The 23,437-nt window shown below is 44.6% G+C and overlaps 1 protein-coding gene across 16 annotated transcripts in view; it reads right to left on the reverse strand.

The window, feature by feature from the left end:
• The window catches only part of LOC118112000 (protocadherin alpha-C2), a 169,813-nt gene that overhangs the window by 18,636 nt on the left and 127,740 nt on the right, over positions 1 to 23,437 (reverse strand). Inside the window, exons 1-2 of one of the 16 annotated variants that reach the window (XM_047340527.1) lie at positions 20,119 to 23,431; positions 16,142 to 16,808 (exon numbers count right to left, since the gene is read on the reverse strand). The exons of 9 other annotated variants lie outside the window; for them this stretch is intronic. In XM_047340527.1, the coding sequence (XP_047196483.1) occupies positions 16,788 to 16,808; positions 20,119 to 22,506 (2,409 nt within the window). In that variant the 5' untranslated portion in view covers positions 22,507 to 23,431 and the 3' untranslated portion in view covers positions 16,142 to 16,787. Of the gene's footprint in view, positions 1 to 99; positions 3,321 to 13,761; positions 20,095 to 20,118; positions 23,432 to 23,437 lie in introns of those variants that run through there. 6 more of the 16 variants (XM_047340520.1, XM_047340526.1, XM_035160958.2 and 3 more) reach the window with 6 other exon arrangements.

The following is a 23,437-nucleotide window of genomic DNA, read 5'->3' on the forward strand; positions in this document are numbered from 1 at the left end:
CATAACTGAGAATTCTAGTTTTATGGCTTTTGCACTTTGTGTCATTTACTGTTGTGAGGCAATCTGAAACAACAAACACAGAGATCGCACCAGACAGACCTTAATGGCAGTTGCGTCTGGCATACTGAGACGCCGTACACATATCTGGCTTTGTCCACTGTGGCTGGTGACGTAGCCCGAGCCCCAGGTGCCACTATGAGGCCGTCCTGTGTTGTAGAACATAAAAGTGTCACTTCCTGACGTAGCAGTCAGGCATGTCTTGTAACAGTATGTTTTGGTCAAAGACCCATTTCCCCGCACTTCAATGTAATGTGGTTCCCCTTTGAGGTCACGTCGCTGGGCCACATTGTTTATTGGCTGCCCACCACCTCCTCCACCCGCAGTTCTTCCTCCACTTCCACCACCACCTGCTGAGGTGCTCCCCTCTGGAACACTCTTCTTGGAAACGCAACATGGGGAGCAGGAGCCAGGCTGGGTACAGTAGGCATGACACCGCACGATGGCTAGGACAAAGATGGTGACCAGGAACACGAAGGTTGTGGCGCTCAGGGCAATGATGAGGTAGAGAGTGACATTGGAAAACATTAAGGGGCTGTTGGGCCTGATGATGCGTTTGGGGTCAGGGGCCAACTTTGGGGGCAGCTCCATCACGTACACATGGATGGTAGCGGTGGAGGAGAGTGGTGGTAGGCCGTTATCGTGCACTGACACCTTCAGGATGAAGGAAGTGGAGTTGTCCTCAATCACACGCCTTGTGGTGCGGATTTCACCTGTGTGCTCATGCACCTTGAAAAGGTCAATGTCTGTGTTGGTCTGCTCCAGGGAATAGAGCAGCCAAGCATTCTGCCCTGCATCACCATCCCACGCTGTCACCTTGCTAACCAACACTCCTGCTTCAGCGTTTTTAATCAGCGTCTCTGTTGTGCGGCTCCCATTGGCGGGTGGGTAGAATATCTTGGGCTTATGGTCATTCTGGTCCATAACATAAACATACACCGTGGCTACACGGCTGAGGGGAGGCATTCCGTTGTCCTGGGCTTTGACCTGGAAATGAAATTCTCTCAGCTTCTCAAAGTCAAAGGCTCGCATGGCATAAGCCTCGCCTGTATCGGGTTTGATGCTGACATAGCTGGCTACAGGGATACCGTGGTTGTTGTCATTGAGGACAGTATAGGTGATGCGTGCATTTTCTGCAGCGTCAGTGTCTGTGGCCTTAACAACACATAGAGATGCACCGGGAGCGTTGTTCTCTGTAATATAAACAGTGTATGAGGTCTGTTCAAAACGAGGTGGATTATCATTCACGTCTGCCACGTGCACCTTAAAGGTCATCTGAGATGACAGGGGTGGGATGCCTCCATCCACAGCATTGACGGTGACATTGTAGGAAGAGATGGTTTCCCTGTCCAAGAAGGCGGATGTGACGATGGTGTAGTGATTCCGGAAGGACTTGATCCTAAATGGCAAATTGGGCATGATATCCAGGGTTACTTGTTTGTTTGTTCCAGAGTCACGGTCATTCACGCTGATCAATGCCACAACCGTGTCAGCCCGGGCGTCTTCACGCACAGGGCTGGAGAGAGAGGACAGCACAATCTCAGGAATGTTGTCATTGACATCCAAAACTTCTACAACTACTTTACAATGCACTGCCACTGGAGCTGGCCCTTTGTCCATTGCCTGTATGTACATTTCATATGAGTTGGTCTCCTCATAGTCTATATTGTTCTTCACTCGAATTTCTCCTGTGTCTGTGTCCATGGAAAACATCTGTCTGACTCTCTCAGGTGTGTAACTGCTGAAGGAGTAAAAAACTTCCCCATTGGAGCCTTCATCGGTGTCTGTTGCATTCAGCTTGATCACCAGTGCGCCCTTTGGAGAGTTTTCAGACAGCTTTACTTTGTACACGGAGTTGTCAAAGGCAGGCACGTTGTCATTTGCATCAAGGATACGTACGTTGATTTTGGCCGTGCCTGTTCGCTGTGGGGTGCCTCCATCCACTGCTGTCAGGGTTAGCTCGTGAGAGGGAATCTGTTCGCGGTCAAAGGGTTTTTTCAGGATGAGCTCGATGTGCTTATTATTGGAAAAGGGCTTAATGGAGTCCAGAGTGATGTGGTCGTTGGGGCTGAGTCTGTATTGCTTCACGGAGTTTGAGCCATCATCTGCGTCCTGAGCTCCCTCGATGTGGAACCGCGACCCCGTGAGAGCGGACTCCGACACCTCAAGCTGATACTCATCTCGAGGGAACTGCGGTGCGTTGTCGTTCGCGTCCAAGATCTCCACCTCCACGTTGTGCACCTCGAGCGGATTCTCCAACACCACCTCCAGGTTGTGTGAACAGGTGCCACTGAATTCACACACCGTCTCTCGGTCAATGCGGTCACTCACCACCAGCTTCCCGGTTTTGTGATTGATGGTGAAATATCTCCGGCCGCTGTCCGACGTGATTCTTAGGCGTCGGGTGGAAAGTTTGCTCAGGTCCAGACCCAAATCCCGGACGATGTCACCGACGAATGCCCCGTTCTCCAGCTCCTCCGGGATGGAGTATCGAATCTGTGCGTTTGTGAGGCCACCGACTACGAATATAAACAAATATAAAGAAAAGGGCACGTTCTCCTTTGCACTGTAACTGCATCGCGCCGTCACAGCCATCGCAGGCGGCCGGAATGCGCAGACGGGCTGGAGAAATCTTTCCGCCTTTTCGGCTCACTGTGCGTCCCCACCCACCTCATTAAAAACAAGGGAATAGTCCGTGCGTAACTCCGGCTATGTGCGGGACGACCACCGCATTCTCCCCGGTGCCTGTTTTAAGGGACTTTCCCCCTGCGCCTCCATGTTTTCCTTTGTCTGCCTGTGTGGTGTTTTTTAAATTTTCTCTCTGCTCCTGGCAACGCTGACTCCCTTCACTAATGCTGCCTATTGGTCTCTTTCTCTCGCTCTCTCTCTCTCCCCCCCCCTCCTTCTCTCTCTGCTGTGTGGTGATGGTGTCTGTGGGCAAAAGGGGAGGGGGAGGCACTCGCTCAAACGATGCTGGCTGCATTTCAGCACCTCCGATAAAACGATCGCGCAACATCTAATAAATATAAACTCCCAAAAGACAGAAAACCACGGAGTTTTATCATCATCATCTACATATGAGCGCCCAGTGACAACCGCACACTGATATCTTGGAAATTAATGGCAAACAATCGTTTTTTTCCCCTCTTTTTGTCAGCGCCACCGCCCTTTTTATTGTGCGCTGGAAAACTGATTTATGAAGCAGCCTGGAGATCAGACGTCCTCACTGACGCAAACCAACAATTAGCCAGGAAACCTCCGGCCAGAATGAAAAAGGAAATATATACAGAATATTAAAAAGAAAAGGAAACACAAACAAGCTGCAAAATGCATGAGGATTCATAAGAGGAGCTATTGTATTGTTCAGAGTGAGTGACCATGAAGTACGTTTGACAATGGGTATGTGACAATCAGTTATATGTCACAAAAAATATAAGAATAAGGTGAACAAAGCGGCAGTGATGCAGTGTTACTTTGTCTGTTTTTAGCCACCAATCAGACCAGTAGTGGGGCTGAGGATGGAGCTGCTTCACCTCCTGCACTGACATTTCCCCCCCCTCACCCCTTGTAAATGTTGCATGTTTCAATCTACCTTATTTAAAATATTTGAATGTGTTATTGAACCCTACATATATTCTTGAATTCATTTTTAAAGAACAAAGCACAACGCTCCTGTTGTTATGAGGTTAATGTCGTTAATTGGGGTCACAGACGTGGGGTCCAGATGTGACTCGTCTCCACATCTGGCAAAAGCAACGGCCACTAAAACAGGCAGCAACGGCAAAGCACATAAACTGCGTGCAGGCATAAATATTTAAGAGTAAGCACATTATCTCTGAAAATGAATCTTTATATCCTTAATTATTGATTTCACCTAATTTGAAGACATACATCCAGGAACCAGTGTTTTAGTTTCAAGTGATAAAACGCACATGATGAGAATCCACTAATACATCCTGTAATCTGCAGACAGTCTGAACTACGCATGTGTGGTGTAGCAGGTGGCGACACTAACAACCAAATCATCCTGCTCAGGGTGCCCTATAATTACTCCAGCCTCGGTCCCCATGTACCTCAATTAAAATCAGATTTAAATCTGATGCATGTTAATTTGCAAGACTTTAACCCTAATTCAGTCAACATGCCAGAGAGGACGATCTTTGCACACTGTTTATCTAAGAAGTGGGGTGACATCTGCAGAAAACAATCATGCAGCATTCATTGTTCGCAGTTTCACTGAGAAAGCTCTTGCTAAGATCCACCAAGAACACAAAAACTAAATGTTCCGAGCAGAGACATGGCTGAATCTAGTGTAGGCTGCACAAATATAACACATCCACACTGTGTTGATGTGATCCATCACCCCTATTTATGCAAGCTGTGCTGTGAAGAAATGGCCTTGTGAGACCCACTTGGTTCACCCTATCCACTGGGCCAAGATGAGATGAGCGTCCGCCGCCTACATAATCTTTTTCTTTTCTCTCTCGTTCTCACCCACGCCCACGGCGACGACTGCACTTGGCATCCCGGGAGACCGAGAGAAGACAGTGAGTCACTTCGGATGCTGCTATAGTGGATGGAGCAACTCTTCACACTCGGAGGCGACGAGGAGGAGGTGGCGAAATGGGGAATTGGAAAAGCAGCCAAATGTCCGTTGACGGAAGACAAATTATTACAAAACATGCCATTTTACGCAGTGCGTTTTATAAAAGACTTCATGCAGTGGTGGATATATAAATACAGACCATTTACCATTTCTCTAAATCGGGGGAATAAAGGAGCCACAATTTACACAGAGGGGACATGATGTTATATGTCCAACATCCATACACAGTTCCTGATTCAGTGAGGAGCACATTTAAGTAATTTACTGTTTACCGTTAGCTCTATTGCTTTGATTTAATTGCCATATTCATTATTATGGTATTGTTAGTAGGTGACTAGTTAGTAGTGACTTCTGATAGGACAGGGGCACTTCAGACTTCACCTGCAGGGGTGGGGCCAGGGGGGGCCCTGGCTCAATGCGTGTTGGCCTATAGCTAAGGTCTTTTAGTATAATTAAAAATGAAAATATTCCTGGCTACTGGTCGGTAAGAAAACATTGTATTTTCCAATGGCATCAAATGAAAACACTTTGCCTTTATGTGAAGTCCTGCTGCTGTGAAACATGTTAAATGGCCCCTGTTTCCCATGGCACGGATTTGTGTCTCTGTAAACATCCCTCATCTCTGAGCAGCAGTGATAAGACGGTTTCTTTCAGCCGGGGCTAACAGTCTCTGATGGGTCTACATGTCGGTCTGCCATGCTAACCGTGACATTTAGCAGATTTTCCCGGTGGGACATCTTGAACCTCCGTGTTGCAGCAATAACACAAAAGTGAAAACACAGAGACGTTTATCTCGTTAACACCAAACAGAGACCAGCATTTACACATGACCTTTCCACCTGTATCGCTCATTCTCCTCCTCTCCTTCCTTTATGCCCTTCTGATGTTTTTGATATGTCACTGCAGCTCTCTAGTACACAGGCCGTTATAAATACTCCCATCTGTTTCAGCGTTAATTGCATGCCACTGAGCTGTGGATTATTTCATTTGCCCACTCAGGAGTTCTGCAGATGAAGTTATCACCATTAATCCACCTGCAGACAGACGCATGTTATGCATCAACAAACACCAATTTCAAAGAGCTAATTGGTTAATTAGTATTCTTTTCTTTCTTTTTTTCTCCCAGATTGGCATAAAAATATCCCCCCACCTCCTCATAAATTAATTTACCTGTTTTGTATTCTCAACCCTCGTCCAACCTCTTAATATTCTCCTACAATTGTCTCTCGCCTACATTTTCCATTATGGAGTGGCACCAGCTGCGCCTCTGTCAGACATCCAGTGTTCCAGCTGAGGACTGGCCCTGGGGCATAGAGTCTCAAGTGGAAACACAAGAGCTCATGCGTTTGGCAGACAGATAGACAAAACAAACAAACAAACAAATATGGTTTAAAAAAAAAAAAAGTGTCTTTAGACTTGTGATGGGAAGAGAGATAATTCAGATTGTAAAAATTGAGACTCCCTCTTCGCTCATTCTCTCTAGCAGATTATTAACACCCCTCTCACCCACCACCCCCCTCCATCAATTATGCAAGATGGCCACCAAATTAATAATATTCTAAGACTCATCCTCATTAGTACTGCAAGTGGCCACTCTAAAACCCATTCATGATACTTCCCAAGTATGGACCCCCCCCCTCTCTTTCTGAGCGATCCCACAGTGAAACGGGTCATGACTGGGCTATCATGAAGAATGACCACTTACATCACTCCCTCGCTCAACACATATACAAACAGGCAGTCATGCAAACTTAAAGGGCATTCAAGCCTGTAGGCATGTATGCTCGCTGACACACACACAGACAAAGGCTGAGTAAAACAATAAATACAATGCCGCAAATGCTATCTAAGGACAAATCTATTTTGTCTTGGAAAATGTCAGAACATCTTTTGCTGTTGTTTCCACTCATTTTGAAATGGCACAAAAACCGCCGTCAGGAGCTTTGATAAACAGATGCACAGACTGAGGGCAATGGCAGCACTCAGGTTACAATGACTGTAACTACTGACTTACAGGTAAAGTGCAATGTGTCTCACGTTAAAGCATTTAGAGTGAAAGGAGAAAGATCATTATTTATATTCATAAACAATGACTGTGGACCAGAAGTTTCCATATCAGCTTCTCTAACTAAAATCTTGTATCATGAAGCTTTAGTTTAGTGCCGCAGAAGATGAAACGTGTGCACGCTGTTGTCTAGGCGGACGCTGATGTCTGTGGTGCCAGGAAATGTGCGAATTACAAAAGATGCACTGAAATAACAAAAAGAAAATCCCTTTAAAATCTATGACAGCAAAACTGCCTCTTCAAGATAAGTCTCAAAACTATACTGAATACAAAGAGCTAAGCCTCAGTTAAAAAAAAACTAAAAATCCACTGCCAATAGCACTGCATAATTTAATCCTACTGTATGCGTGGGTGAGGCAGGCTGTGCAGGAGGGAGCAGAGGTTGGAGAGACAGTGAAATTGGTCCCTCTGTTGGAAAAATTTGGTAGTGCAAGGGTTGGACACATGATCATCACCCCATCCACTGCCCCTCCACACAGGCTTTCTCATTAAGCCAAAGCACTAAAACACTAATCCCATCAGCTATGAGTGCGTGTGTGTGCTGAGAGAGGAAGGGTGCGTGAGAGCAAGAGAGAGAGAGAGAAGGAGGGCACAGACGTCAGGCTGCATTGGCCGGCATTTTCTTTCTCGGTTACAAAACAGTGACTGCAAGGCCCCCCGCCTAGAAATAAGAAAATAAATATCTGTATGTCACAATAGAGCCTGTAAAGGTACCATAAATGTATGAATTACACACCATACACAATCTTAAAAGGAAGCACGCCGGCTGAAGTCAACCATTTGTCTCTGAAGCGGCCATGAAAGGAAATAAACCTACTACAAACCTGCTCTAGCTGCCACTCACTATTAGAAATACTCTAATAATATTATAGGAGCTGGAAAAAAAAACCTTGATGTACAAAACTCAAAATACAGACACCACAATCGCATTAGCAAAAGCAGACTGGTGACCGCTATTATTTTGTATGTTCATTTATAGCCCTAGGAGAAGCTGTGTTCTCGTACCTTCTTCCCATCCTATTTTCCTAATATGCACAAAAACTTGCCCCATTTTAAAATCCCTGGAACAAAAGAGCCCTGCTAACCACAATCCTTTTACTCAGGTGGACACAGTAAGCTGGTGGAGGAGGAATATTCCGGGTATGTATGTTTGCGCTGATCCCTTGTGTACCTTGCTTTCAAACATAAAGGGCATGAGAGAACTAAAAACAGCACAAATCCCTCCCTTTGGGGTCCCTGTAAGGGTTAAACAGCTCCTTGGTCGTCCTGGTTCAGCCTCTGCATAAATCAAACAGATTCTTGCTGTGGCACTGAACAAAGCTATCAGGAAACGCAGGCAGGCTTTGGATACTTCCCTCTTAGGATGCCCCGGCTTTGTATCCTTGCTGGATGGGAGAGGATGCTACCCGGGCTTCTGAGCATGACAAAGCTAATCTAATGACAGCGACAGCATCCCGATGCCACTAAGAGGGGGCATGGACCCAGAATGAGTTTGGTTGAAGTGGGGAGAAGAGGAGGGATGGTGATAAGTTCTTCCTCATATCTGTGACCAATTGTAAGCCTGTGATGTTCTCACTCAGCTGCAGGGCATGTATTTAATGTGGGTCTTTTTTGTCCATCTCATCCACAGAAGCTCCCTTTTCCTCACTATCTCATGCTCAAGGCTCAAATCTGCGCCTTATGCATTTGTCGCTTCCTCTAAAACCCTCTCATGTTTGAGGAACGATTCTAAAATAGCATGCACTATTTTCCCTCGCTTGCCTCGTCTGACTTGGCATTTCTGCTCAGGATGCTGTATGTCCGCATCTTTCTCTTTCTCTCTCTCTCTGTCTCTCTTTCTCCATCTCTCCTGCCTCCTATTGTGTCCACCCCGCTTCCTTCCTGCTTTTGTTGACGACACATGCTGGGGTGGATGTCTGGGTGGGGGGCGGGCTGCATACTGGCAGCTCCCTGGAAACAGACTAGTTCATCATTTCATTACGGCTCAGAGCAGTCGCCATGGTAACCACAGATAGCAGAGCTAACCTCACCAGCACAAAGGACACACCCTTGTCAAGGAGAAAAACAGGAAGTAGCCTATACAAGACATGTGTGTGACAAACAGATAGACAGAGATTAGGAATGTATTAATGTTTTCGGTTAAACATGCTGCTGTTGTGTGTCTCTGTATGAAAAGTGATGAGGTAAGGGCATTTCTACATCATAATGGGTCCATCTGTTAAACCCACCGGTGTGCTCCATCACAAGGATCCGCAATCTATGAGCTGAACCACTTAGCTGTGTGCCTCCACCAGGGTAATGTAGTGTGATCAATAATTGAATGCATGTTGCAGCACTTGGGGAGGGGGGAGATAGAAGGTTTTATCAGAAACAAACTCTAAACCATGCCATTCTATCCATGTTGCCACTATCCACTCTCATTAGTTCTTGAATGCTCATATTATTATTATTATTATTATGGCCTAGTATATATATATATAAGTATATTATACAACCATATATACGGAGGTCAAACACATTCACACAGACACAGGATGTTCTGATGATGGTGCCACAGATAAAAGCTTCTGCTCATCCATCGCAGCCCTCTGCCCCGCCCAACCGGCTCAGCTGTGACTGACACTAGGTGTTGTCGGCCCCGCCCATCCGCAGCGCGGAGCAGGAGGGAGAGCCGAGCCGAGCCGAGCTGAGCTGATACCTCGGTCCTGAAGCTCCCTGCTGCTGCTGCTGCTGCAGCGAGTAGCGGAAAATTACCTGCCCCTCCCCCTCAGTCACATCCACAGAAAGCTGCTGCAGCAATACATAACACGTAGGCTGCTGGACCACTTTTACGCAGAGAGACCGCTCCGGGCATCGTTTCATGCAGTGGTGTGGAGAGCCTGTGAGCATATTTGAAAGAAAAAAAAAAAAGGGAGCTCGGCGTCTACTGAGGCACAGGTTTCAGTCAGATGGCGCATGAAGAGCGCTGCCATCTTTAAATCACACGCTGACCCACTTCTAAGCTTCACACAGCCCATTCGCATCGCGTTGCAACATGCGCAGTCTGTGTGAGAGCGCACAGGGCCCTTATACGCACTGAACCAATCAAATGAACTGAGTTTTGACAGATCAGGCCATGCTGGTTTGCCCTGGACCACTCCCTGAAATGAGGTCATCTCGTCTGAGTGACTCGAAAGCATCATAGATCCACAGCAACACAATGCACAGTGAGCCTCGCCGAGAATATCATCACATGTTCCACCAGTTAGGAGCCATGATAACCATCATGAATACGTGTAAATGGCACGGGAACGCGCGTAAAAGCTCGATTTATCCACTGACGAATTCAACGCGATGTGCTTGTTGGTGCGAGCGGATCAAGGTCGCCTCTGCTCTGTATGAACATCAGGGACGTTAATGAAAAATATATTGGATCATGTTTACAGCGCTCTGAGGCCAATCCGCACATGTCTACAGAGATGGATGTTAATTCCCTGTTATTTCTCTCAGCTGCTCCCCTTCTCAGAGTGCTGCTGCTGAAGGAGAGGGGGAGGGGAACGAGAGAAAGGTCTGACAGCATGGTGGAGGAGGAGGGAGAGAAAAAGGAGCCGACGTGAGATGAATAATATCGTGTATGTTCTGTCACTGCAGAGCAATGGAAAATGGGACATGGAGCAGGCAGGGAAAGGGAAATTAAAGGAGATCTAATTGCACAACACAGAATTTGGGGAATGAGGGGGAGTTATAAAGAGCTAACTTTTAAATTTATGTTAAAAGAAGTTCTTTATTTAGAGCAACAAAAAGCAATATCCTCGTTATTATTTGGTATTATTGGCCAAAAGCGACCCTTTGCTATACTGTAAAGCGAAATACACTGTCACACACTGCCCTATAAAAGTATAACCATGTTTCACAATACAATGGGGTCTTGGAGTGCAGTGCCTTCAGCTAAAATATGAACATGTGCTGAAAACATAAGCCTATAATACAGACCAATTGGATTTTAAAATACTACTTAAATACTAGCCTATACTAAATAGAGGACTAAAAGCTCTGATGGTGAGCATCAGGAAGGATAACATGTGACTCCAGAGATGCTTATGGAAATATCTCAGTAAACACATTGGATTGAAAGAGTAGAATAAATAGAAGCAGTACAATGTTGAAGAGAGAAAAAAACAAAACAATATTTCAGATTAGAGAAGGGGATCTCTAAAGGCTAAAACTCTTACGGTAAAAACGCTGAGAGAATTAAATGACCTACAAACATACAATACCACCCACACAAGTGTTCTACATTATTTTGCCCATATTTGATTTTCTGTTATGAGAGTGACATGTGCATCAGAGACATGTCCCTCATATTCCTGTTGTGAGAGTACAGGTGGGACAAATTGCACCGTAGTCAATATTATAAAGACACTTTCACAGACTATATTAGACACGTCACAATAAAAAAGCACAGAGGAGAATAACTGAATAAGTGAGCACTAAACTCCATTTAGCTGCTCCAGGTTCAGTGTGCTACTGTTACAGGTTACAGGGGCACTTCAACAAAACAGGGCGACCATTGACGCAGACTTACACCTATGTTTTCTCTACTATGACGAGTGAAATTGTGTGCTGTGAAAAGGGCCTATGGATGCACTGAGATATGCGACCTCTGATAATTCCCAGCACAAGCGTGCAACTTCAACCTGAGCTAAGAGCTAAACAGCCACAATCACTGAGGTTTTCCTCCATTTACAGCTGTCAGCATTAGATTGATAACCTCCTGTTTGTTGTGGTCTAAGACTTTCTGCACTACCACTTCAGCAGACAGAGCCATGATCTCCACGATTCGGCAAATTCAGGGTGAAATGTTCATTTTGACAAAGGCTTGTAGACCTTAACAGAATAACAATCACTATCAGTGTACAAGGCCTTCGACACAACTTCTGAACAAAAAACAAAGAAAAGCTAAATCAGCAGGCGCACACACACACACACATACACACACACACACACATACACACACACATAACCTGTACATATTGAATACATACTCCATTTCTTGATTCTTTTATGACATGTTTTGCTCTATGAATTTAGAAAAGCAGATGACGCTCATGAACTACTCTGTTGAACAAAGTAGCATAACTTACCAGAGCAACCAGAATAATGTCTAAATGCTACACATGTAAACTAATGCGAATAAAAACAATGCCCCACCCAAGAAATATACCTGCTGTCAATAATCACCTCCCTCAGGTGCAATCCAGCTGGAGGAAACGTCCCTGCCTCATGAAACGTGACAACTTCATGAGGTACATTACTGGTTTCACAAAGCTCAGGAAGAAACTGGAGACATTAGCTTAACTGTGGTTGTTTACACCTGCCTTGCTCCCTGCAGAGCCATGAAGTCATCCACATGAACTCGAAAAGGGTTTGTAAAATACTCCAAATGGTGACTCACGTTTGTAGGAAGTCGATGGAAGCAGCTCGTGAAATAACTAAACACACACTCACTCACGTGGCCTGCGGTATTTTTTCACGTCAGGCAACACAACCCGTGTGGAGTCCAAACTCCCCCTGCAGCGGCAGCACTGAGCTCGGTTAATTGTGCCGCTGGAGAGAAGAAGAACATGTGCAATGGATTCGTGTCGACTTTTGAACCGCAGGAGGCAGCAATGAGCCAAGCGGCGCCCAGTCTGCCGGAAACAAGGAGAAGAAGAAGAAGCAGCAGCAGAGGCGCCTTTTTGGATTTTAAAAATGGCGCGGTGACAGTCGGGAAGTAATCCAAGCCCAAACAAACATTAACACGTGCACGATGTTGTAAAGGAGGTACACTAACCACGGAATAATTCAACATATTGTTTCAAGCAGTCTCTGCTCGCAGCTAAATCACTTGTTAAGTAGAACACAGAGGTTATTACCACCCAGAATTAGTGCGTTTGAAGCCAAACAGGACAAACGTTTAGGAACTATGTTATACTACAGGTTAAACACTTTAAAACATCTCGGACGCTTTTTGAAGTGGATATGTCGCCATATGAATCCACTGGAACTGCTGTAAATCCTCGTTATCTAACAACAACTGCTGTCTTCCCACTACTGCTTCAACAACCGCTGGTACAACCTACAACTTGTTCACGCCACCTTTCAGGTCTTCTGACGGTGAGTAACTAAGTTAATCATCTTAAGCGAACTGCTCTAAACCAACTGTTGGTTTGCAAACTTAACCTTTTAAAATGGACCACATGCAAAAGCTGGTAAAGTCCAGCATGCCACCAAAGTTTGTTGGTTATGCTAAGATTCCTTCTTTCCAACAACATTGTTATGATTTATGCATCTGCAGTACAGCTCACTACCGGGAATCGAGAAAAAACGATGGTTCATATATTTCCAGATAACACTGACTTCAAAACATCGTGCTCACACTGAGCTGATAGACAATAAGGTTGCACGATGTTGTGCCTTAAGCCAGCAGCTTTTGTACTGTAGCTGTAAACAGCCATGTTTTTTCCGATCATTATTTAGCCAAATATTCAGGTTATATTTTTAGGCAGTGTTATTAAGCACTTAATCACAAGTTGTTATCTATTAAACGTGTTGAGTGAATACTCATATGCTTTACATATTGCAACGTTACTCACAAGCTGTATTTTCATTAAATACTTTATTTTTGATGACTATTTAACTTTCTTAAAATTTGACGTAGAGAGAAGTTAGGAGTAGCCTTCTCTCTCCGGGTTTGCTCTGTGTCAAAGAAGCAGATACAGTCCCCCTTGATTTCAGAACCATGGACAGTGCTTACTGCCTGAGCAGACGGGGAAAGACAGAAAAGGCCAAAGAACAAATGTAAGGAAACACTTTTTCCACCGATACGCAAAGCTAAAACAGTCGAAACAAATATTGTGTGTCATGTCGGAGGAAAGGTACCTTATTAATTAGGTAATGTTAAAGTTTTATCGGGAGACTTAACTCATCTTTTCTTTGTTAAAAGACAGACAGTAGAATTTTGATTTGACATTCAGACAGGAAATTTTGACCTTCAGTGGAGATCTCAACTCACCTTATCTTTATTTGGTAAAGTCTGAGTCCTGCTATAAGTGTCTCCTCCATTAATACTGATCAGCTCCGCATCTGCAGGCGGAAACGGTGTGGGGAAAACCACTACGTCACTCTTGAGCGTGTCTGAGCTGAAGCAGACGTCATACTGCTGAGTAGCATTAGAGTAAGACCAGCTCCCGTCAGGGTGGGTGGTGATCATTGGGGCGCTGTACCTGCTGAAACTGCTGTCTGTCCTGTGGCATTTGACAGCTATTAAAGTGATGAGGCTCAGCAGGAAGATGACTGACACCGATACGATGCCGATCAGCAGATACAGGTTTAAATCAGAGAAGCCATCGTCCTTTGTGGGCACATGTCTGAACTGAGTCTGGATGTCAGCTGTGCTCTCAACCACCACCACATCTATAGACACAGTAGCTGACAGGGAGGGTTCTCCGTTATCAGAAACCAGCACCACCAAGGGGTGAGTTTTCAGGTCATTGTCACTCATTCTCCTCTTAGTCCTGATTTCCCCGGTGCTGGTTCCGATCCGGAAGAGGTTGTTTCCTTTGGGCTCAGAGAGGTGATAAGAAAGCAGCGCGTTGTATCCAGAGTCTGCGTCTACTGCCCTGACCTTTGCCACAAAGTATCCCGCTTCAGCAGAATAGGGGATGCTCTCACTGTTAACGGAGCCGTGCTCAGAGTATGGAGAGAGAACCGTAGGACTGTTGTCATTCTCATCCAGGATCAAAACGTTCACAGTCACGTTGCTGCTGAGCGGAGGAACACCAGAGTCTTTGGCCTGAACTTTAAACTGAAACGTTTTCAACTCCTCGAAGTTAAACGACTGCAGACTGACTATATCTCCTGTCTCTGAGTTGACGTTTATAACTGACCCTATTACATTGTTTTTGTTGTTATTATTATTCATTACAGAAAACGTCACTTTTGCATTTTCGTCAACATCAGGATCATCTGCAGTCATGGTATAGATGACGCCTACAGGACTGTTCTCTTTGACGAAAATGTTTATGACGGGTTCTTTAAAACGAGGTGGGTTGTCGTTGACATCAGAAACGTGGACTGTAATAACACTTGTACTAGAAAGAGGTGGGACCCCTTCATCAGTCGCTACTATTGTAACATTGTATAAGGAAGCTCGTTCTCTGTCTAGAGTTCCGTCTACCACTAAAGAATAATGATTCTTGTAAGTGTTTTTAATTTTAAACGGCACTGGATCAACTATTTTAACTTGAACAACGCCGTTTTTATCAGAGTCGTTATCTCTGACCGTTATGAGTCCAACCATTGTGTCCAGAGCCGCGTCTTCCTTCACTACGTCGACTAAAGACGTGACTGATATTTCTGGTGGGTTATCATTTACATCCGTGATTTCAACAAGTACTTTACAATGAGATGCTCTTGGGTTTGGCGCTTTGTCTTTCGCTTGGACTCGGATTTCAACTGCATTGCTTTTTTCATGATCCAATTCACCGTTTACCGTAATCTCTCCAGTTACTGCATTGATTTTAAATTTATTTACGTTGTTGTCATTGTCGTGGTTGATAAAAGAATACAGAATTTCTCCGTTGAGACCCTCGTCTAAATCTTGAGCGTGTACAGAAATGACGGTTGCACCTTGCTGCGTGTTTTCTGCCACCGTGGCTTTGTACAACTGTTTGTCAAAAACCGGAACATTATCATTTACATCTTGTACATTAACAGTGATATGTAACGTGCCAGATTTCTGAGGTTTTCCTCCATCTACAGCTGTCAGTGTTAGTTTGATAACTGCCTGTTTCTCGCGGTCTAAGGCTTTCTGCAGCACCATTTCAGCAGAAATTGCCTGCTCCCCACTATTCTGCACATCCAGGGTGAAATGTTCATTCTGGCTCAGTTTATAGCCCTTAACAGAATAACTCCCGACATCCGCATCAAAGGCGTTTGGTAGCGTAAATCTTTCCCCGGGGAAAGATGACTCAGACACATTCAGAACAATCCCCGGAATCCGAAAAGATGGTGCATTGTCGTTTATGTCCAATATTTTAACCTCGAAGCGATAGAGATTGAGCGGAGAGTTAACAATGGCTTCCACTTCCAGGGAGCATTTGACATTACGCGAGCAGAGCTCCTCTCGGTCTATTCTGTCTTTCACCAGGAGTATTCCAGTCTTAACGTTTACTTCGAAATACCTCGTATTAGGTCCGGAAATCTGAAAACCTCTGCTCTCCAGTTCCTGTACGTCTAAATGTAAATCCTTAGCCAAATGTCCCACAGTGGTACCCGAGCTCGATTCCTCAGTAACCGAATACACGACCTGTGCTGCGGCGAGACTCCATATGCAAGATGCATGGAACATAAAATAAATCCAGTGCCGGAAAATATCCAGTCGTTTCATCCTGTCCATTGCCTGCCAGACGAATTTGTTCGAAAAAAATCACTCCTGTGGTAACATGTCTCACTAATGATACATCCACATCAGTCTTGCAGCGTAGTGAATATATTCTGTACTGCCACGACAAACAAAGAATTACGAACCACCTCTCTTAGACGAAAAGGGAGGAGTGTTTGTCAAAAAAAAAACGTGCTTCAATTCTCTGGTGTGATAGTGACATCTAGTGGTGATGTTCAAGTCAATCAACAGTGCGGACAGAAAGTCAAAGTGCACACTGACTCGACATCAACTGAGAAGCAACAAACACCATCACCTAGAGTTCTAGCAAGAGTGTAGACACATTTAAAGAAGGATGAGCAAAAAGGCTAAAACTAAAAGATAAGTTCACAATTGTTGCACGCTGCAAACAACTGCTAAGAGGCCAACAGGTCACAAAGAAACAAATGCAGAATTTCAGCATTTGATTTGCAAGTATTGCAATATTTTCACAGCTGAGTATTCCTAAATTGGTATTATGAGTAGGTGTCAGATTATACACAACTGCAACAAAATTCATTTTGAGTACTTGGATCCATTGTGGTCCTTACGTGGCTAGCTATACAATTATATTCATGTGAAAAAAGTGTAACGGTAAATCATTGGCTTCCCTGTGTTTATTGTGCATTCACCCTTACCTTGTCTTTATTTGGTAAAGTCTGAGTCCTGCTATAAGTGTCTCCTCCATTAATACTGATCAGCTCCGCATCTGCAGGCGGAAACGGTGCGGGGAAAACCACTACATCACTCTTGAGTGTGTCTGAGCTGAAGCAGACGTCATACTGCTGAGTAGCTTTAGAGTAAGACCAGCTCCCGTCAGGGTGGGTGGTGATCATTGGGGCGCTGTACCTGCTGAAGCTGCTGTCTGTCCTGTGGCATTTGATAGCTATTAAAGTGATGAGGCTCAGCAGAAAGATGACTGACACCGACACGATGCCGATCAGCAGATACAGGTTTAAATCAGAGAAGCCATCGTCCTTTGTGGGCACATGTCTGAACTGAGTCTGGATGTCAGCTGTGCTCTCAACCACCACCACATCTATAGACACAGTAGCTGACAGGGAGGGTTCTCCGTTATCAGAAACCAGCATCACCAAGGGGTGGGTTTTCAGGTCATTGTCACTCATTCTCCTCTTAGTCCTGATTTCCCCGGTGCTGGTTCCGATCCGGAAGAGGTTGTTTCCTTTGGGCTCAGAGAGGTGATAAGAAAGCAGCGCGTTGTATCCAGAGTCTGCGTCTACAGCCCTGATCTTTGCCACAAAGTATCCCGCTTCAGCAGAATAGGGGATGCTCTCACTGTTAACGGAGCCGTGCTCAGAATATGGAGAAAGAACCGTAGGACTGTTGTCATTCTCATCCAGGATAAAAACGTTCACAGTCACGTTGCTGCTGAGCGGAGGAACACCAGAGTCTGTGGCCTGAACTTTAAACTGAAACGTTTTTAACTCTTCAAAGTTAAAGACTTGCAGGCTGATTATATCTCCTGTCTCCGAGTTTATGTTTACAACAGAAGTCATAGGAATACTTTTTGAAATGCCATCTAGTAAAGAATATGTCACTTTTGCATTTTCTTCTATATCAGGGTCAACTGAAGTTATAGTTAAGATGGTAGCTCCCACTGCACTATTCTCTTTCACATATGCATTAATCACAGGCTCTGAGAAGAGAGGTGCATTGTCATTCACATCAGAAATGTGAATAGGGATGACACTTGTGCTGGAGAGAGGTGGAGTGCCCTCATCAGTGGCTATGATGGTGACATTATACTGAGCCACACTCTCTCTGTCTAGAGGTCCATCAACTGTTAATGAATAATAATTTTTGTAGTTTAGCTTTAGTTTAAAAGGTACCAACCCAAGACTGTTTGCAGCTGTGAGACCATTTTTCCCTCCATCTTTGTCAGTAACAGTGACCAAAGCAACCACTGTGCCTATCTCAGCGTCCTCTTTAACCGGACTCATAAGAGATGTGATAATGATTTCAGGTGTGTTGTCATTAACATCAGTCACTTCCACCAACACTTTACCATGAACGCTTCGAGAGGGCGCACCTTTATCTCTAGCCTGTACACGAATATCATATGCTGTATGCTCTTCATAGTCTACTTTCCCGGTCACAGTTATTTCCCCTGTCTCTGGATTTATGGAGAATACAGCTGCAGGATTGAACTGTCCTCTCTCAATAAATGAATAGGTAACCTCACCATTTATTCCTTCGTCTAAATCCGTAGCACTTACTGTCAGTATAGATGTCTGAAATGGGGCGTTTTCAATGACCCTGGCCTTATAGAGAGATTGACTAAATACCGGAGCATTGTCGTTAATATCCATAACATAAACCACTATTTTTAGTGTCCCAGACCGAGCAGGTTTTCCTCCATCTACAGCAGTTAAAGTCAGGTGAATAACTGACTGTTTCTCCCTATCTAAAGATTTCTGTAGCACTAACTCCGCAGACTCAATGTGCTGACCACCGCTCTGTACATCCAGTGAGAAATACTCATTTGGACTCAGCTTGTAGCTTTTTACCGAATTACTCCCCCTGTCTGCGTCGTTCGCCATTGGGAGTAGATATCTCTCTCCGGTAAAAGAGGATTCAGAAATATTGAAAGTCTTCTCCTTTTCACGGAAAGATGGTGCATTGTCGTTAATATCAATAATCTGGATCTCTATGCGATGCAGATGCGTCGGGTGGCTCAGAATGGCTTCGATATTCAGGGAACATTTTGCCGTATTTGGACACAGCTCTTCACGATCAATCCTATCGCAAACGAACAGAGCACCGGTTTTTAAATCCACGTCAAAGTATGTCTTAGAATTCCCAGCAACAATTCGTAAATCCCGTTTTCCCAGTTCCGGGACATTAATCTGTAATTCCTTAGCGAGATTTCCCACCACCGTCCCTTTGTCAACCTCCTCGGAAACGGAGAAGGAAAGCTGCGCTGTCGACCCGTCAAACAAAAAAAGGAGAGCTATTATTTGTATCCAAACCGTGACCGTTAGTCCTCCACGTCCCATCGCTGACACAGAACGAAAGAAATAGTCATTTTCGAACATGTCCACAGTTTAGGTGATCAACAGACGAAGCCGTCTCTGCCTTGTGACCATTTGTGTATTTTCTAACAAAGCAGCGGCGGAGCACTGACGCTGCGCAGGCAGAGGAGGAGTCAGGGAGGACATTGAGCTACATGGAAATTATGGTCTCCCGGCGACACCAACTGTTATATTTGTGCTATTGAAAATGGCATGAACATTTTAATAATGTCTTGTCTTAGAAGTTGTGGAAAATAAAAATTGTTAAATTGTGTAGGAATCCTTGTGTTCAAAATAAATAAACACTTGAAAGAGGATTTACGTAGTCTGCTATTAAAGTTTAAATTACAAAGAAGTGAGGCAGACTGTTCATGCATGCTAAAACAACTTCTAGATTTCAGCACCTTGGACAGCGTCGTCGCTGTCACTAGAAAAACTCACTTATTGACCAACGACCTCTGCTTCAAATGCCAGTACGTAACAGCCATATTCACTCATATCCCACATAATCTCTTTACCATTCACTCTCATACGAGTGAATTATTGTTCTGGGGAGAAATCTGTCACCAAATTCATTATTTACCTTTTTAACCCCCTTTTGCTTTCACACTCACGAAAAATATCACGAGAAATGACAAAATTGTGAAAAGGTCCCAGATCTGATCCCAAAGTGACAAAGGAGCTCTAACAGGCCCCAGTGATTTCAGTACCATTGGCAGCGCCGATGCCCAAAGCCGACATCGAAGGACAGAAAAGAGGCAACAGAAACAAATACCACAACCCAGCGGAGCCAGTAACATTGAAACCAATCTTGTAGTCTGTCATATCGCTGGAAACCGCACATCGTAGCCTACTTATTAGGTCATGTTTCAGTTTAACATAAGCGAATATAACTTTTGTTGGGAACTCAACTCACCTTGTCTTTGTTTGGTAAAGTCTGAGTCCTGCTATAAGTGTCTCCTCCATTAATACTGATCAGCTCCGCATCTGCAGGCGGAAACGGTGCGGGGAAAACCACTACGTCACTCTTGAGCGTGTCTGAGCTGAAGCAGACGTCATACTGCTGAGTTGCTTTAGAGTAAGACCAGCTACCGTCAGGGTGGGTGGTGATCATTGGGGCGCTGTACCTGCTGAAGCTGCTGTCTGTCCTGTGGCATTTGACAGCTATTAAAGTGATGAGGCTCAGCAGAAAGATGACTGACACCGACACGATCCCGATCAGCAGATACAGGTTTAAATCAGAGAAGCCATCGTCCTTTGTGGGCACATGTCTGAACTGAGTCTGGATGTCAGCTGTGCTCTCAACCACCACCACATCTATAGACACAGTAGCTGACAGGGAGGGTTCTCCGTTATCAGAAACCAGCACCACCAAGGGGTGAGTTTTCAGGTCATTGTCACTCATTCTCCTCTTAGTCCTGATTTCCCCGGTGCTGGTTCCGATCCGGAAGAGGTTGTTTCCTTTGGGCTCAGAGAGGTGATAAGAAAGCAGCGCGTTGTATCCAGAGTCTGCATCTACTGCCCTGATCTTTGCCACAAAGTATCCCGCATCAGCAGAATAGGGGATGCTCTCACTGTCAACGGAGCCGTGCTCAGAGTACGGAGAAAGAACCGTAGGACTGTTGTCATTCTCATCCAGGATCAAAACGTTCACAGTCACGTTGCTGCTGAGCGGAGGAACACCAGAGTCTGTGGCCTGAACTTTAAACTGAAACGTTTTCAACTCCTCGAAGTTAAACGACTGCAGACTGATTATATCTCCTGTCTCTGAGTTGATGTTTACAGCAGACGTTATGGGAATATTTTTTGAATCACCACCAAATGAGTATGTTACTCTAGCGTTTTCATTCATATCAGGATCGACCGCAGTTATTGTATAGATACGAGCGCCAACTGGACTGTTTTCTTTCACATAAATATTAATGACCGGTTCAGGGAAACGAGGAGCGTTGTCGTTGACATCAGAGACGTGAACGGTGATAACGCTGCTGGTGGAGAGAGGCGGGGTCCCTTCGTCAGTCGCACTAATTGTGACATTATATGATGAGCATTCTTCTCTGTTAAGAGGCCCGTCCACAACTAAAGAGTAGTAATTTTTGTAATTAGATCGCAGCTTAAATGGCGCGGAACCAATCAATTTACAGGCGGTGTGACCGTTTTTCCCTCCGTCTTTATCCGTCACCGTCACTAACGCCACGACGCTTCCTATTTCTGCATCTTCTTTCACGGGGTTCATGAGTGACGTCACTACAATTTCTGGGGCATTGTCATTCACATCGACCACCTCCACCAGCAGCTTCCCATTTGCCCTCCGAGGCGATGAACCTCTGTCTGTTGCTTGGACATGAATTTCATAAGCCGACTGTGCCTCGTAATCCAAATTACCCGTAACTGTTACCTCGCCAGTTTCTTCATGGATAAAAAACACATCTGCAGGATTGAAGTTTGCACGCTTGACGAAAGAGTACATCACCCTCCCGTGGTCTCCCTCGTCTAAATCTGTGGCATTCAGCTGAATTACTAATGATCCAGTGGGAGCATTTTCATTTACGCGTGCCTTGTAAAGCGTTTTACTAAATGACGGCGTGTTATCATTGACGTCGAGGACATTTACAATTATCTGGACACTTCCACTTTTAGGAGGTTTGCCTCCGTCTACAGCGGTCAGTGTTAGTGTTACAACAGCTAGTTTTTCTCTATCCAAAGCTTTTACCAGCACTAACTCAGCGGATACACTGTGTTCTCCACTGCTTTGTACGTCTAAGGAGAAATATTCATTCGGGCTCAGCTTGTATGTTTTCACTGAATTGCTGCCTGTGTCTGAATCAAGAGCCAAAGGAAGCAAGAAGTGTTCGCCCGTCGGTGAAGATTCAGATATATTTAGTGTATGTGACCTCTCCACGAAGGAAGGTGCGTTGTCATTTAAATCAACAATTACCACTTCAATGCGGTGCAGAACCATAGGATTACTCAGTATGGCCTCGAAGTTCAGTATGCATTTTATCGTGTTTGGACAAAGCTCCTCTCGATCGACTCGCTCGTTAACGTAAACATCCCCCGTCTTAACATTAGCCTCGAAATATTTCTTACTGTATCCGGAAACCATATTCAGGTTCCTTGTTTGCAAGTCTCGAACATTGACGTTTAAATCCTTTGCGAGATTCCCAACCACGGTTCCTTTGTCCGCCTCCTCGGAAACGGAGTACAATATCTGAGCAGCAGACCGGTCAGATAAAAACAGGATGAACATCCAACAGAGAATTTCCTTTCCCCTCCAGACGCCCATCGCTGCTTTCAAACGCATTGTCCCGATTCAAAATATATTCATCCACAAAAAGCCACTCGATCTCCCAACATTTAAAATCCCATCCGCTCCAGTCCTCTGGTTTTCATCGCTATCCGCTCATAAAGCACTCGTGGACTGCCGAGCTTCACACGGAAAAGGAGGAGACTGAAAACACCGAGCTCACAAAAAACCTGTGGTCACGAGCGACCCCTCGCGGTAAAACTCGAGTATGAAAATATTGAGCAGCACAACCTCTTTTTCACACATTTAAACACCAGCTATATACTGTATCTTAACGTTTTAAATCGATAAAGCACACTTTAAACAATTTCAGTATCAAAGGGTATCACGTCAAATACATCCAGATAAACTACAGCAGAAGACAGTGATCTAAGCGATAAAAATATCTGGGAAAAAAAGCAAGGACTAAGCCAAAGGCATGGATATATTCTGAGCTCAGCATTGTTGACTTATATGTTGAAGACCATTCTTCTCCATATAAGTCAACAATGCTATAACAATCTGCTATTTGAAGCATGTTCAGGATTTAATAAACCAATTTTTATCACTGTCACATTGAGAAAAAAAAATACATTAACAAACTGACAGCCTAGGCAATAGTGATCATATAATACAACAACCACCACTACAAAAATTGTGAGGCAACAAAGACCCAGAAGACAACAATGTGTTTTCAGAACCATGGAGAGTGCCCAACAAATCCCACTGCAGGCATCAGATCCCTTACAAAGTCTTGTTAACACTTTAAAACCAATTGGTTTTCCATCTTTTGTATTTTAGAGGAATAAGACTTTGCATATGGGTGGAAATGACTACTCTGATAAATTCTGTCAAGTTAAATCTTTTTCAGAAAAGCATAGAAATAGTACTTGGTGAAAGACAGACAGTAGAATTTTGATTTGACATTCAGACAGGAAATGTTGACCTT

The sequence above is a fragment of the Hippoglossus stenolepis genome, chromosome 7 (genome assembly GCF_022539355.2).
Source record: "Hippoglossus stenolepis isolate QCI-W04-F060 chromosome 7, HSTE1.2, whole genome shotgun sequence".
Taxonomy (NCBI): Eukaryota; Metazoa; Chordata; class Actinopteri; order Pleuronectiformes; family Pleuronectidae; genus Hippoglossus; species Hippoglossus stenolepis.